Source organism: Arachis ipaensis, chromosome B07, assembly GCF_000816755.2.
Source record: "Arachis ipaensis cultivar K30076 chromosome B07, Araip1.1, whole genome shotgun sequence".
In the NCBI taxonomy this organism is placed as follows: domain Eukaryota; kingdom Viridiplantae; phylum Streptophyta; class Magnoliopsida; order Fabales; family Fabaceae; genus Arachis; species Arachis ipaensis.
In genome coordinates, this window is record NC_029791.2 from 106,712,448 (window position 1) to 106,731,783 (window position 19,336).

The 19,336-nt window shown below is 36.4% G+C and overlaps 3 protein-coding genes across 10 annotated transcripts; 2 read left to right on the top strand and 1 right to left on the bottom strand.

The window, feature by feature from the left end:
• On the top strand, positions 568 to 10,396 carry LOC107610106. Of its 8 annotated transcripts, none has more exons than XR_002350269.1 (17): positions 568 to 968; positions 1,858 to 1,983; positions 2,361 to 2,770; positions 3,610 to 3,742; positions 3,875 to 3,927; positions 4,073 to 4,169; positions 5,438 to 6,390; positions 6,731 to 6,856; positions 7,148 to 7,220; positions 7,529 to 7,574; positions 7,702 to 7,774; positions 8,228 to 8,293; positions 8,784 to 8,861; positions 8,947 to 9,119; positions 9,252 to 9,298; positions 9,430 to 9,630; positions 9,756 to 9,833. XR_002350269.1 is itself a non-coding variant. In XM_021106179.1 (17 exons), the coding sequence occupies exons 3-16, from the start codon at positions 2,403 to 2,405 to the stop codon at positions 9,648 to 9,650; spliced, it is 2,502 nt and encodes an 833-aa protein (XP_020961838.1). In that variant the 5' UTR covers positions 568 to 968; positions 1,858 to 1,983; positions 2,361 to 2,402; the 3' UTR covers positions 9,651 to 9,674; positions 9,756 to 9,833. The 8 variants fall into 8 exon arrangements, 7 of the variants coding, with proteins under 7 accessions (XP_020961838.1, XP_020961837.1, XP_020961836.1 ...); XM_021106179.1 differs by having other exon boundaries at positions 9,435 to 9,674; XM_021106178.1 differs by having other exon boundaries at positions 569 to 968; positions 9,435 to 9,664.
• Positions 11,243 to 13,304, bottom strand: LOC107610108 (pentatricopeptide repeat-containing protein At3g22470, mitochondrial-like). Its single transcript, XM_016312182.2, has 2 exons — positions 13,008 to 13,304; positions 11,243 to 12,599 (listed from the first exon to the last, which is right to left on the bottom strand). The coding sequence occupies exons 1-2, from the start codon at positions 13,072 to 13,074 to the stop codon at positions 11,290 to 11,292; spliced, it is 1,377 nt and encodes a 458-aa protein (XP_016167668.1). The 5' UTR covers positions 13,075 to 13,304; the 3' UTR covers positions 11,243 to 11,289.
• On the top strand, positions 14,051 to 16,493 carry LOC107610109 (protein N-lysine methyltransferase METTL21A). Its single transcript, XM_016312183.2, has 5 exons — positions 14,051 to 14,369; positions 14,976 to 15,118; positions 15,345 to 15,529; positions 16,012 to 16,125; positions 16,218 to 16,493. The coding sequence occupies exons 1-5, from the start codon at positions 14,073 to 14,075 to the stop codon at positions 16,343 to 16,345; spliced, it is 867 nt and encodes a 288-aa protein (XP_016167669.1). The 5' UTR covers positions 14,051 to 14,072; the 3' UTR covers positions 16,346 to 16,493.

The following is a 19,336-nucleotide window of genomic DNA, read 5'->3' on the forward strand; positions in this document are numbered from 1 at the left end:
CAAACCTTATAACAATGTTCTTATAAAGAAATTTTTGACTTTGTTGGGCTGTGATGGTCGCTAATGGTTCCGCCTCAATCCATTTAGTAAAATAGTCAATTCCTACTATGAGGTATTTTACTTGTCCTAGAGCTTGAGGGAATGGTCCGAAAAGATCGAGACTCCACTTTGCGAATGGCTACGGTGAGGTGATGATGCGTGAGAATCTTTTCTTTATTTTCTTATTATTTTAGATATGAATTTATTGAGTCTTATTGAGATTTTAGTGTCTGAAACCTATTTGGATGCTACTTTGAGTCGCTCTATTGTTTTAATTATTTCAGGTGAAGTTTGGATTAGTTCGGCAGAGTTCATGTTAGGGGTGTTCAAAACTGATCTGGACCGAACTAAACTGACGAGACGAACTGAAATAACCGAAAACCGAACAAACCGAAAAAACTTGTTTTGCTGTCTGTTGCAGTTCAGTTTGGTTTTCAGTTCTGACCATGAAAATTCCAACCGAATCGAACCGAACCGGTTTGAGTGCTACTGCTGCGCGAGTGCGCGTCCCTAACCCCCAGTCGAAACCTAACCTAGCTCTCTCTTCTCCAAATCTCGCCCTCTGCGCACCCAGCCACAGAGCCACCCACGTCCTTGAGCCTCGAGGCCGGCGGCAGCGGCACCCCCGTTCCTCCCACCACCTCGAAGCTTTCCTCCCAAGTCCCAACGCCGAAGCCTTCCTCTTCGCGGACAGAGCAGAGATCCCCCACCGCCGGTGCACCACGAACACGAAGCCGTCGCACAACAGGCCAGCACCCACTGACCCAGCACCAGCAGGCCAGCACCACGCCACCACTACCCAGTCTCAACAGTTCAACACAGCACCCACTGACCCAGCACGATCAACAGTTCAACACAGCACCTCCTCTCCCAGTCTCCCACCCAGCCACCGATTCAAGTAAATAAAGGAGCCCGAGCCATCGATTCAGGTAATGTTTACCAATTGCTGTTTACTGATGCATTGTTGCTACTTGTCTACAGTGCCATACGTGATAATTTTTCTATATTATAAATAGATAGATGGTAATCTAGTGTCTAAGTTAAATGTGAAAGAAATCAAGAATATAGTGTTAATGAAAGTCAAAATATCAAGTAGTAGTTGAAGTATCAAGTATGGATATTACTACTGTTATTAAATTAAATTAAATTAAATAGGAAGTTTAGAAGGAAATATATTTGGATTTGGTAGGGGAAAAAAATGAGTAAAGCGAATCAGATGCAGACAAATCCTATAAAATAAACATGGGCAGCCAATAATTAAAGCTTGTGTTGGTTTTGGGTACATTCAACTTTTTCATTTTTTTTAAAGAACTTTTATTATGATTTTCATATATGAATTGCCTATGTCTTGGTACAATTTTTGTTCCACTCGTCCCAATGAATTGTTAGTGAATTGATTTTTGATAGTTTAGTTCATTTTGTGTGTCATGCACACTTCATATACAAATGACGCACACCATGTGCTTGATAAAATGTCTCAATGATAATTCAGTAATTGTTTGTGGCGACTACATAAGATAAATTAAGTATTTTTGAAATTGGCAATGCTGTTAAAATACAATGAATATTGTGAAGAAACCGGCTTGATCATATATGAATTGGTTTTGTCTTGCTAAGACTTTGGTGCAGTTTGTTTTAGTTTCTTTGATTCATGAGTTGTTAATAAATAGAATTAAGGGTTGGTGATGCTTTAGAGCTGGAATTGATTGATTGATTGTCTCTTTATCTTGAGAACATGTAATGCTTCATCCAATCTGGAACCTTCCTATGCTTTTTATCAGCCCTTGACTCTGTCTGTCTCTATATTTCTCTTTTCAGAGCAGATTTGGCAGATTGCTCATATATAACTGTTGCTGGGTGGGATCCAACTTGCTAATTTTCAGATTGGTTTCTCTTGTCCTATCTCACAAAAGTTGTACAAGGATAGATTGCTCCAATCAAGGGGTATACCATTGCAAATAGAGTACATGTCTTCAATAACTTGCTGGTGCTCTGGGCTAATGTCCAATTCTTCAATTACTACTGTTTATTTTGTTATCCTTCACATGGCTTGGCCTTAGCTAATTTTTCATTTTTTTTGGTGTGTGCTATATATTACTTATTTTGCTACAGTATTCCTTCTGTTTTGGTGTTCCCGCCCTTCCCTGCTTGAGATGGCTCCTTGAACTCCTGTTCCCTACCTTATTTACATACCTTTATATTTTAGTAGATGTTGGCTTTTTGGTGTTATTTTAGTAGATGTTGGCCTTTGGTGTTTTTATACTTTTGTATATTTATTTAATAATGACTGGGTTACCTAGTAACTATGTTAACAACAACAGGGGAACACGTTTAGAGTTCAAGTCTCTCTAAAATTTGAGGGAATGGAAGCAGAAGAGCTTTGCATCGCTGAACTTTTTGGCCTCAAAGGAAAGAAGAACACTAAGAAGAACATGAAAACAAAACCAAAGAAGGATGGAAATGTTCCAGAAGATTCTGCACCGGCAAACAATGGTGCTGATGCTGGTGCTACTGCTACAGCTGTAGGCATTGACAATGGCAGTGGTAACGATGTTGGCGCTAGTAATAATGCTACTACTAGTAGCGGGATTAGGGTTTCTTCGTTTGACTATTCTGCTGAGAATTTCTTCAGATACATTGATGACATTGCAGCACTATGCGGGGAAGATCAGAATACTGATTTTCATCACAGTGAGGTTCAGAGATTCTCTTCCTCCCTCACATTTTTAAGGTACTTAATTTCAATTTTTGAAAAATAAATAGAATTTGTTGTAATATGTTTAAACTTTATAATTATTATAATATTATTAGAGGTATGTTTATTTTAATTGCATATGAATCAGATAGAAACTGTTTTGAGTTGCTTCTAGATTGAAGTTATACCCATTGATAATGTTAAGAGCGTCTTAGTGAATAGCTGAGTTCTCATTTGTAGCTGAGTCACCTATCTTAGTGCTTGTTAGAGTTAGTTACTTGAGCCATTAGAGGTAGTTATTTGGTGATGTTTCAGCTACAACTCTAGCTATAAACATGTACACATAATCTCAATATTTATAATCATAATAGGGTACATTTTATAAGGAAACAATAATTTTGTATGTGCTTGTAGAATATTTAGGTGCACTTGTTTTAGCTTCTATATTTATTTTTTATTATTTAAATTTGTTTTGGACAAAGTGATTTTTAACTACTAAAGGAATCACTTTTCAGTTTAAGAGAAGTTAATTATTTCATCTTTTGCTTTAAAGAATGTTTCAGAAACTTTTAAATTTTTGAAATAACAAGAGTTGAAGTTAAGTGGTTAAGATAAATATTTTCTAAAAAATTTTTATTTGTTTTGGTAAAAGTGATCACTATTTTCAGTCAAAAAGAAGTTGAAACAAATGGCAATACAAGATTTCTTTTGAAATGCATGTAAATTGTTTTGAACTTACTTTAGATAGAGATATCCCGAGAATAGAAAATAGTGATGTAGATGCTGAAAACAGCTTGATAGTCAGAGTTTGTTTGGATGTGTTAATTTGAATGAAAATAAGTAGTTCTTAGCTTGTTTGTTTTTCAAATGTGTAGAGAATGGAGAGATTTTAGGTATCCACCAAAAAGCATTAGGTTTGGTTACATAACTGAGAGATGTCAGAGCTCTGAGGAAAAAGATGCTGGAGCCATAACATTGCCTCAGTTCTCATCAGCCACTGTTCCCCAGGTATAAGCTGTTTGTATCCTTTTATTTGTTTCCTCTTCAGAGCTCATCTTATCAAAATTCTTCTTGATTAGTAACAATGTTACAGGTGTTGTGTTGCAAACAATTCATTATCTTTTTGTGTATCGTTCTTAGTGTGATGTGCAAAGCAAAGAGCATCCCGTGGATACCAAATTGCAGGAATCCAGGTATCACTAGTATGTTGCCTATCTGTGGTCTTTTGGTCCATTGACATCAGTATGGGCATTACTGCCCACTTTGAAGTTCCTGACAAATTATTGTATTCCATTGCTACTCATCATTTAACTTGGCCAAACACTTCAAATGCTGTAGATGCAGAGACTTTGTGATGTGTGTTGGAGGCCCTGTATGGGCGTTAGATTGGTGTCCTTGGATAGATGAAAGGCCTGATTGTTCAGCTAAATGTGAGGTACTTGGTTTCTCTCTCCCGCCTTTCAAGCCATCTATTTAGCTACTTTTTATTGGCTTACTATTGTATGGGGAAGTTTTTGAAGTTTGAACATGAGCTAAATGGTGTACTCTGTCTATTTGTTGGTTTTGACATCTAACATGTCAAGGTTCATTGTCTATTTGAAGTCTCATGGGATGGGAGAGGTTTCCCATCCCAGATTATTAAATAGGGATACGTATCGTGTATCAAAACATCAATTTTCTGTATCGTATATCATATCGTATTCTATTGTGTATCATAAGATATAAACAACAATAATAAATAAAATTAAACCTTTAAATAACCATATAATTCATGTCTCATAATAATATCCAGAAATAAAAATGACCAGAAAGTAATTAAACTATGGATAAGTTTTGCAATTCAATTTTCAAAATGATCAATACACAGCAAGCGAAGTACTAGGCATAAGGCAAAACAATATCAAACATAACATATTGCCCTCCAACAATAAAATAATGACAAGAAACAATTCCACAAGTCATTAGATATTAAATAATATAAAGAAAAGAAGTCAAAGATTCAATAAAACAAATAATAACGCATCTGAGGCCGAGTGAATGGTGCTTCACTTGCAGAAGAATGATGCCTGTGTGCTTGCAGTTGCAGAACGCCGCAAGGAAGAAATTTACAGTTGTTTTTTCCCTCGATTTTAAACACTTATATAAAATTGGAACTGAAGAGGTAAAGAGTCGGCTGCAATTGTGGCTTTGATTGAAAAAAAAAAGGAGCGAAAAAAATAATTTTTTGCAAACTGGGACGCGTTTGACCTGACCTAAAACTCCCGGAACCCAGCCAGTTCCTGAATCATCAGTTTGCAAATTGCAATATTAATTGCTATTCAAGTGATTCAGATGTGAATCAAGCGATTCAGGCGTGATTTTGATAATTCCAGCGATTTGTATTGTATTTATTGCGATACTAACCATGTGTTTTCCGTCAACTAGATTTATGAAATAGATGGATGAAAGGAGTAACATGTCTTCCATCATAGCAGTGCAATTGACAAAGCTTTTTAATGCATTGCACTATCATATGTTATATTGTTATACTTGATACAGATAAGTATTTGGAATTATTATGTTACTACTTTCTTGGATGTTAGTCGGCACTTGCATGAGCTTTGCTCTTCTAAGAAGTTATTAGGAATTTAGGATATAATTTTTGTACTTTTTTATAACCTTGACATATTGTATATTGGGTGACAATTTTTTATTCTGTATTAGTTTGTTGCTGTTGCTACTCATCCACCTGGTTCTTCTTACCACAAGATGGGTGCCCCACTGACTGGTAGAGGTGTTATACAAATATGGTGTCTTCTAAATATCCGCGAGCAGGATGAAGAAAAATGTTATTTAACAAATAAGGGGAAAAAAAGACCTAAAAAAGACAAGTCAACAAAGGTGACGAGGCCTAGAGGAAGACCTAGAAAGAATCCCAAAGGAAAAGTAATTGATAACACAAATAGTGAAACCCCCCAGTACATACCAGCCCTAGATGTTCAGTTTCCAGAAAGTTCTTCTGAGCTTCCTGCTTCGGATGGGGTTTGTTGGAACAATGAAGAAATATTACCTATCATTGACATGAGTAGAAGAGGACATAAAATAATTGAGGCCTCAAGTGAAAAATCAGCACAAATAAAGAGGCCTAGAGGAAGGCCTAAAAAGAGTTCAAAAGAAGCTACTGTATGTTCTTCAAATTCTGAGAATCAAGCTGTGCAAGCTCTTGCAGTTCAGGTTCCAGAAGATTCAGCTGAAATAAATTTTTCAGGTGCAGCTGATGGAAATCGCAATGAATCAGCCTTGCAACAGTGTTCAGTTGCAAAGCAGAAACAAACCAAGAAAGCTGCTTCTGCATGCAATACTGTCTTGGAAACTCATGTTAAAAGTAGTAGGTTGAAAGCTAACCATAGGGATGTGGGATGCAACGAAGATGCGGCACTATTGACACAGGTTGAGAATGACTCAAGTCAACCTCATGGCAGCTCTGCAATGGGTAATGTAGTCGCCCCTAATTCTATTTCAGGGAATGTGACTATGCCAAAACTTGTGTCTTGCCTAGCTCATAATGGAAAGGTGGCATGGGATGTGAAATGGCAACCGCGCAACATGTATGACCCAGTAAGCAAACACCGAATGGGCTATCTTGCTGTCTTGTTGGGCAATGGATCTCTAGAAGTGTAAGATATCTGATGCCTCATCTCCTATTGATATCATTGTTCTTGTTTAAAAATTTTACAGGTAGTTGAAAATTTGGATATTTTTCATAATTCAGATGCAATTTGTAGAATAGCACAGCCCCCTATCCTGAAATTTAATTTAGATTAGAAATATCAAAATCGGGGTGTAATTTATGTTTGGAGTTGTTCAACTCTATTCTATATGGTTATTCATCTCTTCTCATATGTTATGCTATTTCCTTTTGACATTAAATCTCTTTGTATCAGATATTTTCACAACTCTTTTATGGGATGCTCCTTGTTATTGTTGCCTTATCAACATGTCAAGTTTCAATTGCAGGTGGGAGGTTCCTCTTCCTCGTGTGTTGAGGGAGATTTATAAGCATAGGGAGGGCACTGATCCTCGTTTTATAAAATTGGCACCTGTATTTAAATGCTCAATGTTGAAGCATGGTGGAAAACAAAGGCATGCTTCCTTCTTCTTTCTCTTTTTATGGTGTTACTTAACTTGTTCCTTTTAGGGGAAAAATTGTACGAATTCAATCACTGAGGGGCAAAATAAATTAACATATTTAATTTTAACTTGGCTGATTATTGGATAAGTAAATTGGAAGTGAGCACATTTTAAAAAAGTGCTTCAATTTAAAACATTCATGCCGTGCTGCCTAAGGTAGTTGAACTTGCTTGATGCCGGTAATTATAAGTTTCCTTTTAGCCTAGTCACTGATTTAATTTCATCCATTGTTTGATATCACAGCATTCCGTTGACAGTGGAGTGGTCTGTCATGCCCCCTCATGACTATTTACTTGTGGGCTGCCATGATGGAATGGTATAATTTTTGTTAACTATTCTTCTATTTTCCGTTCTTCGCTTCTTCATTATTTTATTTTATTTTGTTTTATTTTTTCATAGTAGGTTTGTAAGATTAAGAAAAAAATTCATTCATGATGTTTTATTGGGAGGGATAAAGAGAATTCATTTTGATAATATTACCCTTATTTATTATATATTTTTGTAATTTTGTATTTATTGTTAAATTTGTTTCTCACCATCATTGTTCAGTTCAAACATAAGTATCTTGTCATCCCAATACTCTTTATAAAGTATATCTGCTAATGTATTTTGCTTTATATTTAGGTTGCTTTGTGGAAATTCTCTATAAAGACTTCATCTAAATGTGATGGTAATGTTTTTGTTGCCATACTCATGTTTACATATTTCGTTCTTAGGGAAGGTACCTGTGTTGAAAAACAAAGTCATCAGATTCACTAGACAATAATTATTCCACTGACCCAATTTTTTATATGCAGATACAAAGCCTGTGCTTTGTTTCAGGGGAGATGCAGCTCCTATTAGAGCCATCGCCTGGGCACCGTTTGAAGGGTTAGTAATGATTGAAACCAATTCAATAAAGACATGTTATTTAATTGCATTTAACATTTTTCTGTTGCTATGTTGTGTCTTTATAGGATTTGGAAGAATTAAAAGACTATAATTGAATATTTGTTCTATATTTTTATTTTCACCTCTGTATTTTCCCATTTTGTTAAACTGACAAGATTCTAATTGATTTCCAGCTTCAACCTAATATAATCTAGTTATTTACATAGTTTATGAAACTTATTGTGTTCGTGGGCTTTTGAAATTGTTGTGGAATTTTCCTTTTTCATTTACTGTGCTCAGACAACTGATTTCATTCATGTAACTGTCCCCTTTTCTTCTTGATGAAAGTCTAATAGTATGGTTTGTAAGTCTGCCTTATTCATTGTTTACCTGTGTAATGTTGATCAGGATAAGCAATTTTATTGTATCTTGTTTTTTGTTGTTTTATTTTAGTGATCCTGAGAGTTTCAATATAATAGTTACTGCTGGACATGAAGGCCTTAAGTTTTGGGACCTGCGGTTAGTGCTTTTTCTTTTCCTTTTTGTTTTTTTTTTTTTGTCTACTTTGTAACTTTTGACGCATTCAATGCACTAGAAGCACAATACCTTTTCTCATGAAAATTTTCCTTTCTTGATTCCTTGACCAGATTTTATTTAATTTTAGGTTTATTCTAAATTTCTGTCTTTTAATCGTTTATATCACCTTCATCTTAGAATATAATTTTCTGTATAGAGGATATTGTTTCCAAATATTGGGGCAATTATATTATACGTTGTAAAACTTATCTAAGATTGGCAAACTGGTGAACACTCTTCAAATGGCACATTAATTGCGATTTCTTTTTGTATCTGCGTGTGCATGAGTAATTAGTTCTCTCCTTGGGTAGAAAGGATGAATATTGACATCTCATTATGTCAAGGCGCATATCTCGCTACAAACGGTCTTTAGCTAGATTTGTGTAAAAACCTAGTTCAGTGTTCTGATTTATTAGTAAAAATGTGTTTGTAGTAATCCATTTCGTCCTTTGAGGAGTATGCAACCTGTGCCAAGAAACATATATAGTCTGGATTGGTTGCCAAAGCCAAGGTAATGCATAATTTCGACAGGACAGAATTGCTGTATGACCTCATCATGATGATTAACCTAGAGTTGTTTTGTTTATGTTTTATAGTTGCATCATTATGTCCTTTGAAGATGGGACAATGAAAACCATTAGCTTGGTGAAGGTTGCAAATGAATTCCCTGTAAATGGAAAAACGTACAATGGGAAAAGACAACCCTGGTTGCACACTTATTCACTCTCATCTTCTGCCATATGGAATGTTCAAGTGTCACGTAACACAGGTACCTTTTTAGTGGTTATATTCTTTGCAAACAAGCTATCAGTTAATGGTAATTTGTGACTCTCTAAGTTATCTAAATATCATGATGAACTACTTAAATAATGTGTTGTCTCTAATTATCATGTTGTGCCAGGCATGGTTGCATACTGTGGTGCAGATGGTACTGTCTTCCGTTTTCAGGTGAGTAACATTTTGTTGGATATTCCTCAAACATGATGGTATTCCTCAAATTTGTAGCAGTTCTTGACTAATGCTTTATACAAATTGATTTTCTTTGCCCTTCTGCCCATTTCTTACCTATGTTTTTTAATGTCAGCTTACGACTAAAGCAGTAGAAATAGGTGATTCACACCATAGTGTTCCATTCTTCCTCTGTGGGTCAGTAACTGAGGAGGACTCAACTCTTGTGATCAATAGTTCAGTTTCAACTGGTCCCTTTCCATTAAAGAGGTCCATTGAAAGGGTTCGGCATGCTCAATCTTTTCGAGACTTGCTGAGAAAACGTGCAACCGGTGAGATGGCGAAGGCTTGATTCTCAAATTTTTGGTTTGCCTTTGTAAATTTGATGCTATACTTATCTGATTTTCTGCAATAATTTCTCAAGAATATTTACCAATTCTTCAATTTGTTGTGGTAGCGCTCTGTGGTGATGACGATTTGGGTATGGCATCGGAATCTGAGGAAGCATTGTCTTCTGTGAAGCAGCCTAAAAGACGAAAACTGACTGGTAGTGACAAGAAAAAACCAGCAGAAAGTAATTCTCTTGTTAGCAAAGATGATGCGTCGGCAAGTAATCTCGGGGATGATACTGAGAAGGCAGATTTTGGTAATATACCAGAAGTCTTTCCTTCCAAAATGGTAGCTTTGCATAGGGTGAGATGGAACATGAACAAGGGTAGTGAGAGATGGTTGTGCTTTGGTGGAGCCAGTGGAATTGTACGTTGTCAGGAGTTTGTTTACACTGATATTGATCGGAGATGGGCCTTGAAGAGGTGACAGCATGTTTCACTTAAAATTTGAATACTTAAATGTGAATAGTAGTTGTAAATTTAGAATACATTAACAGTAGAGAAAATTAGGGAATAATATATAGTAGGGTAGCCATGCGGGATAAAGAATTTGCCCTGCTTAGTTAATTATGATTTATGACCAGATTGAACGAAATATCCAATATATCCAATCCAATCGAAACCACTTGTAATTGGATGGGTAAAAATATCCGATCCATTTCAAATTGTACCGCAAATAAAATTAGTGTTAATGAGTTTTTGATCCAAATCGCACCGCAAATACCTACTCTTTTGTCTTAAAATATAAAGTAATTTTAAATTATTTAATATAACATTTTCTAATAGAATTATTTAATCTAATTTTAAAAATATATTAATAATACTATATTATGTACAAATATGTCACCAAAAAAATATTATATACAAATATTCATAAAAATCCACATGAATAAAGTTTAAGAATAATATGCATAACCTTCTCAAGAAGGAGATTCTTGCTCTGCTGTGTCCAATTTGAAAACAAAAAGCAGCATAGAAGCGAAAGAAAAGCCTAACAATGATAACACTGCTGGTGGCGGATTTCTGGGCTTGGCATGTGCTAGTTTTGAATATGAAGACGACAATGACAAATGATACTTTTGATGGAAAATCACTTTGTTCATTCCAAGTTATTTAGTTTTATTATAGAAAGTTTTATTTCGTTTAGAACATTGTGTTATTATATTGCGTAACGAAGATGGCATGATAAGCTTCATGTATGAAGCATTAGTATTAAGGCTGAAAGAGAACAAGACGAAGTGATACTATTTAAGTGTACAATAAGATGGAAAATACAATTTTGAATGAATCTTTAAACTTTAATGTGGTAATTTTGTTTCTTGCCATAAAATTTTGTAAACATTTGGTAAAGGGCAATCAGGACACACTGTTGAATGATCTTTTTTACTTTCAATGACTTTTCTTTTTTGCCATAGTTGATATATTATACTCTTAATTTTTTAGTAGATGACTGGAATAATACATTGCATAACCTTCTCAAGAAGGAGATTCTTGCTCTGCTGGGTCCAATTTGAAAACAAAAAGCAGCATGGAAGTATCAGTTTCTACACAAACATCGAAACCTCAATTCAAATAAAGAACTGAGAGGTCATATTGATATATTCAAACAATTTTCTGCACAAATTCTTGAAAAGCATTCTCTCCTTTGTGCGTAGAGAGGTAATCTACAAGCAATTCCACGGTTGTAGCATCTGCTGCAAAACCTTTGTCTTTCATAATCTGAAAATATTTTATTGACTTCAGAACAGTATTTCGTCGTAGTAATCCTTGGATGAAGACATTATATGTGCAGGAATTGGGCAGGCAGCCATCCTCTTCCATATTCATCAGCAACTCTTCAGCATCAATCAGAAGTCCTTCACTACATAGACCTTGGATCATTATTGTATAAGTATATACATCAGGTTTCAAGCCTTTTGCTGGCAGACAAGAGAAGAGTTCTAGTGCATCATTAAGTTTTCCGGCATGGCACATCCCACGAAGCACCACATTGTAAGTTTCAATATTAAGATCCAAATTATTCTTCTCCATTTCTCTAAATAATGATATTGCATCAAAAGACAAATGACATTTGAATAGGCCATCCAATATAATGGCACAGCTGCATAGATCAGGATATTGACCAAATTTGTGCATTGTAAAAAACAATTCTTTAGCAGCTAACGGTTTACCCACTTTGCAAAATCCTTGGATAAGAGTATTCCAAGTCACAACATTCAGATTTAAACCTTTATTGATCATTTCATCCAAGAGATAAATAGCCTTATTAATCCTTTTGATCTTGCACCACCCATGGATTAATGAAGTATAAGTGTAGACGTTTGGTACGCATCCCTTGTGAACCATCAAATCAAATACTTTCATGGCCTCCTCCATTTGATTTTCGGAACAATAAGCAGCAATCATTGAGTGATAGGTGACAACATTAGGCTCCTTTCCCATTCGAACCATTTGACCAAGTATGGCTCTAGCACTCGAAATCTTTCCCTGTTTACAAAGAGAATCCATTAAGATATTAAAAGTATGTGTATCGGGCATAATTCCCTTTTGTTTCCTCTCGCTGAGTAAAGACGCAGCCTCTTGCCATCTGCTGAAAGTACACAGTCCTTGAATCAAGCGATTGTAAGTGATAGTACAGGGTTGTATACCTTTCATTGTCATATCTGAGAATAGACTCAAAGCATTGGATACCAGCCCATCCTTGCAAAGACTATCCAGAATTGCGTTATAACACCCAACATCAACACTTGCTTTGCAGTTTCTTGTTTCCGTCTTCCTTAAAATGGCAATGGCAGCAGGGGTGTTGCCCATCTTGCACAATCTATTTATAATTGCTCCAAAAGTGTGGGCGTCGGGTTGATATCCCATGTAATCCATGTGGTCAACAAACCAAATAGCATAATCCACATTTCCTTCAATACAAAGACCATTAACAATTGTGTTAAATGTGACCACATTGGGCTCCAAGCCGATTTTGAACATCATCCCCACCACAGAGAAGGCAAAGGGAGTGTGATTCAAACGGCACAGGCAATTGACAACAATACTGAGTGTATAGATATTAGGTTTGAGTCCTAAGGAGAACAAGTGTTTGATTAACGAAATGGCAGCTGTGTAATGCTTCATCTTAACAATAGAGCTAAACAAAAAGTTAAAGTCATTCACGCATGGCAAGGGGTTCATGGAAAGCATTTTGTCAAACAGATGGAGAGCAGAATCAAGGTTCTGGAGATTCCTAATAGAATTTACGAGATGGGTCCTCTCCTTGATGGCATCAATATCAGTGGCATCAAGAAAGGGTTTGGGATGAGAAAGAGTACCAAGTTGAGATTGAGATTGCTGCCAAAAGAAGCGCAGAGAAGCTCTTGTTGATGAACGCAACATCATTGATGAGTGAAGAACGCAGTGGGCAGTGAGCACACCATACTTGTGAAATACAGCTGCAAACTTGGAACAAAAAAGAAACAACAAAGCTGATAGATCAAACTTTTGTCCACACTCTCCACACCATACTTGTATTCACTAGTGTGAGTTGACCAAGATTAAACTGATTGTTGGGACACATTTTTTCCTTCCCCACAATAACTGTTCAAAGTGCCCATCACTTCTTTTTAGCGTGTATCATTAATCATTATCATGCTTGGATTTATTTATTTAGGAATAGAGTGACAAATAAATATTAGAGAATTTATATTTTAAATAGATTAATTTTTTTAAAAAATAATTATAGATATTTTAATAAACCTATAATAAATATATTTAAAATTAAACTTTATATATTTTTATAAAAAAAATTTAATTGACAACTATAACACGTGTCTATTAAATCCGAAAAAAAAAAGAATGATCAAAATACATTTCTATACATAGTTTTTCATTCCGGCAATAGTTTGGATAGATGCATTAATTTTTATTTTTCAAAAATACATCCTTATCTTTTTCTTTTTTTGTTTTTTGGGACACAGATCCTCTGAAAAATACATCCTTATCCTATATATATTATTTTTCTTTTTGGATATTATACAATTATTATTTTGACTCAGAACCTTGGTTTTTTTTTAGTGATTTTTTTTTTACTCGGTTGTAATTGGTAGAATTTGAACTTAAAACCTTTGAGGTGGGGGAGAGAAAGAAATGCCATGTGAATTATGGCTCATTGGCGTTCAGAACTCTGGTCTAGACTCTAGAAATGTGTCAATTTGCCATATTGTTCCTTCTCCTTGGATCCAATAGGCTTTTTTAATTCTTTTTGTACATCTAACTGGGTTTTATTTTTTATAATAATTAAAAAAGGCCTTTTCTCAATGACCCAAAACTAAAACAAAAAAAAAAAGGAGAAAAGTGGAACACTGGAAAGTGGAAACTGCAAAGTGGAAACAAATGCAATGCGTGCAAAGCGCAAACAAATTACAATGGCCAGCAATGAAGCAGCAGAAGTAAAAGAAGAAGAAGAAGAAGAAGAAAGAGAGGATGCAACAATGGCGAAGTTGGGTTCCTATGGTGGCGAAGTGAGGTTGGTGGTTGATGGAGAGGAATCAGCTGCAGAAGAGATCATGCTTTTATGGGGAATCCAACAACCAACCCTTTCCAAACCCAACTCCTTTGTTTCTCAGTCTTCATTGAAACTCTCCATCGACTCTTGTGGACACTCTCTCTCCATTCTTCAGTCTCCTTCTTCATTGGTACCCCTAATCATCTCTCTCTCGGTGTTCTTCCCTGTAATTTATTTTGTTTGGTGAAAAATCTTTGATTTTTATGTGGTTATGAGTTTTAACTTGATGACCCTTTTGTATTTTTGGCTCAAATTTGATGACCCTTTTGGTATGATGCTCTGTTAGGGATAATTGGCGGTTAAAGTTTGAAGCTTGTGATGATGATAATTTATTGTGGATTGTGATGTTCATTCATTGATAATTTAGTTGTAAGCTATGCTTCTGTCTTCATGCATAATCCACGTTTCTATGCTATGATTATGATGTGATTTACAGATAGTTTGATTTAGTAGCCAATCAATATTGAGATGTTATTATGTTACTGTGTACCAGGTTGGAATATCAGTTTTTAGATTGATCAGGAAAAAAGATTAAATAGCATGAGTTTAATTTGTGGATTGCTTCATATTTCATGGTTTGGGATTCAGTGTGTATAAACTTGGAGCCTCCTTAAACAGCTTTTATCTTTTCAAGCTACTGATTAAAATTTATTTAGTTAGTGAAATTGATGTACCATGAATTGTTTATTGTTGAATTAAGCTCACAGTTATACCTATTTAAACTTTTGATTTTAAGGGCACGCCTGGAGTAACTGGATCAGTGATGTGGGACAGTGGAATTGTATTGGGGAAGTTTCTAGAGCATTCTGTTGATTCTGGGATGCTTGTTCTTCAGGGCAAGAAGATTGTTGAATTGGGATCTGGTTGTGGGTTGGTCGGGTAATTACGTTCTTACTATCAATTTGTTGGTGCCGAATTGCTATAGTTTGTCATTTATTTTCTTTTAAATTAGCTTGTAACCTGTTTGACGAAGATTTATGAACTACAAAAGTAGAACTATGATCTCTTGTGTTGACTCTTGTCTAGAAACCAGTGAAGTATCGATTTTTCGGATTGTTCTTACTCAGTTTATAATAATGAACTGTTCTTATTTTGTATTCCTTAGTTGCATTGCAGCTCTTTTGGGTGGTGAAGTCATTCTTACTGATCTGCCCGATAGGCTGAGGCTACTTAGAAAGAACATTGAAGCCAACATGAAACAATTTTGTCTACGCGGATCTGTGACAGCAACCGAACTCATATGGGGAGATGATGCTGACCCAGAACTCGTTAAGCCCATGCCTGATTATGGTAATAAAGATTCAACTATTGGCACTAGAAAACTTGTAGGGATATAGCAGTCATTTTATGTTGCCGCATGATCTCCATCATTTCTCCTTCTTATAGTATCCCTTATTGTTCAACATCTGTGTTCTGTGTCTCATGCATTACTTAAAAGTTTTTGTTGGTAAAAATACTGTCATCGATCACTACTCAGTACTCACATATTTATTTGCAAATATAACTGTTTTGTGGTATTATTATCATGTAATAATTTCTTTACAACTTATGCCTCCATGGTCTTATGAATATAGATGTTACCAAATTCATAATATATAATTTTGCCTAACGCTAGGGGTTTATGGCTTTTGACATGATTAAGAAAGATCCATTTTGGTATATTAGAGCACTGGAGAATATAAAGATAAAGAGTGCCATAAGATGTTTCAAGATTTTGAGTTAATATACCAATCGATTATCAACTCAATACTTATTTGATGTCTTCTTTTCAGTGCTTGGATCTGATGTTGTTTACAGTGAGGGGGCCGTTGAGGATCTGCTAGAGACGCTAGGACAGCTCTGCGGGCCTAATACAACTATCTTCTTGGCTGGCGAACTTCGAAATGGTGAAGGATTTGTTCCTTTTAACTTCATTTTTGGATCCTAATCCTCACAAGTATTATGAGTTCTCAGATCTTTTTTTCTTTTCTGGTTTCAGATGCCATTCTTGAGTACTTCCTAGAAGCTGCAATGAACAAATTCAGAATTGGTCGCATCGATCAAAATCTGTGGCATCCTGATTATCGCAGCAACCGAGTTGTTCTTTATGTTCTTGTGAAGAAATGAAAGTTTCAGAATTAATGAAACTATGTTACTTTATAGTTTATACTCTACTGGTGTCTGGTGTGTGACCCTCCTATGCTAGAATTCATTGTAAAGATATTCTCCTTCCATATATATTTTTTTGATATCATGCTCATTTTGAGAAGCTTAACAATTTTGTTTTGACAGATAAAAGTGGACTGTGATCTGTGAACCATTTCCAGTGAATTCATTCACAACCACTGTTAAGAAGACACAATATTTTAATGCTTGATGGAACAACTAAAACTCCAATTCATTCACCTTAGAGACGAATTTGTATGCAAAAAAATGTTGGGGATGAAAATTTTTTCGGTCTATACCTTACAGACCAAAATCGTACTTAACCCAAATATTTAGAATAAATGACCATTTGTACCCATGAGAGATGAAAACGCTGACATTTGTACCCATGAAAGCTCGAAACTAATCTTGTATCCATGATAGATGCTGTCCGTCTGACAAAAGTGCCCTGACTTGGATCTGAGTTTGGTTCGTGGGTTTCCGAACCTACGTGGCACTCCCATCCCATCCTCCCGGCGCCCCAAAAGCCATATCTGAGCCAATCATTCACCATCATCATCTTCATCTTCTTCACCATCATCCCCATCCATCACTGTCTCTTCCCAGCCACCATAACCTCCATCACCATCACCTCAGCACTGCCATAGCCACCTCCCTTCACCACAACCTCCGGCCAACCATTCACCATCATCATCTTCATCTTCTTCACCATCATCCCCATCCATTACTGTCTCTTCCCAGCCACCATAACCTCCATCACCATCACCTCAGCACCGCCACAGCCACCTCCCTTCACCACAACCTAGCCACCTCCCTTCACCACAACCTCCGGCCAACCATTCACCATCATCATCTTCATCTTCTTCACCATCATCCTCATTCATTACTGTCTCTTCCCAGCCACCATAACCTCCATCACCATCACCTCAGCACCGCCACAGCCACCTCCCTTCACCACAACCGCCGGCGACAACCCACACCGCCGCGCCTCTTTCTCTTCTTCTCACTTCCGCTGAGCCCAGAAACCACAGCGTCAGCTCCTCCTCTCCACCAAAGCCCAGAGCGGGAGCAGCCACCTTCTCCATTCCTAGGTCTCCTCTCGTCTGCCACCAAACAGCCGCGACACCCAACCTTCTCCGCAGCGTCCTTACGGCGTTCCAACCCGTCACCATTCCCCTGTCCGAACCCTAGCTCCACCAACCATCACCGTCGGCCTCTACGAGCCACCGCAACCCTCTTCCCTTTTCTCCCCTTTGCGTGTTCTCTGTCTTCCTCAGCCACACCAACGAACCAGCCACCTTTTCCTCCCTCTCTCTCACTGGCCGAACCGCCGTGCCGTCGACGAGCCACAGCGACACCGACGATGAGCCCCTTTCTCCCTTTCTTCTTCCTTCTCTGTCATCCCGTCTCACCATCGCGAACCAGCCTAGCACCGTCGCGATTCCAGCTCCGTTTTCCGTTCTTCCATGGAACGACCAGAACAGGGTGCAGCCCCTGTGTCTTTCATCCCCTCCGTTTTTTCCTGTTTCATGGCTGCGTTCACTCTCCGCTGCTGCAATTGAAGCAGGGCCACTACCAGGCCGCCGCTTCTGCCCCGGCCAATTCAGCCATCATCTTCCCTTTTGATTCATGCTGCTGTTTGAAAATTTTGTTGTTTTGATTCATGCTACTGTTTAAAAATTTTGGCTTGTCTGATGCTGCTGGGAGCTTTTGGGGAGGGGGTGGGAGTGCCACGTAGGTTCGGAAACCCACGAACCAAGCTCAGATCCAAGTCAGGGCACTTTTGTCACACGAACAACATCTATCATGGGTACAAGATTAGTTTTGAGCTTTCATGGGTACAAATGTCAGCGTTTTCATCTCTCATGGATACAAATGATCATTTATTCCAAATATTTAATATAGAACAAAGGCTACTTAAATTCTAACATGTAAATTGTAATACAAAGTAAAGTCCAGTGTTGATCAAAGAACTCCTAAAGCTAGATACATATTTACTTTCTAATTATCTATCAATAAGAATTCAAAATTAAAAGTTAGTCACAAAAATGACTAATTTATAGTTCAAATAATTTCATTATTGTTAAGTGTTTAACATTTCGTGACATAATTGGACATACTACCAAAACAGACTCCTAAAACATTTGACACTGTAGCAAATTCTTAGGAAGAAACGAAAAAAAAAAACTGAGATAGAGAACATCCAATGTTCTGAAAATCGAATCGGATCGGTCGGTCCAATCGGATTAACTGAAAACTGGTCACCTAACCAGTCCGATCCACCTACAAAATTGTTCTGCAAAAAATCGGTAGAAAACCGATCGAACTGATAATTAACCGGCGAACCGAGTAAACCGACCCGGTTTTTGAAAGTACCGGTTCTCTCCCCCAGGTTATGAAAACGGTGTCGTTTGGATTTAAAAAAAAAAAAACGCTGAAGAGCCCCAATGATACAGATTTTTAGTAAATAAAATATTTTTTATTTATTTAAAAAAATCCTCGAAACTGATATTTTTATTTAATTAAAATAGCAATTTTCTAATTTAAAATGGTACTTAAAATTACCATTTGAACATCTCTTATTCTCTTATTCAACTACTTACAGATCATTGAAATGTGGCATTCTAATTTCATTTTTGAGATTAATTATAAATCAAATATATCACACTAATCGTTGTCCTCTCTTAGTAGAAATTAGTTGTTCAAGCCCCTCCACTTTATCTACTTGTTTGTTTGTTTGCTTGAATCATTGATGGTTTTAGAAATGCATATATTTTGTTGAGGAATGCTAGGTAATCAAAGATTAATTATAATATAAAAATGTCACGTAAAAATTTTTATTTTTTTGATAAATAAGTTAAATTAAAAAATTTTAACAATTTTTACTATACAACTTATATTTTACATATAGACTATTAAAAAATAAAAAATAAAATATAAAATATAAACAAA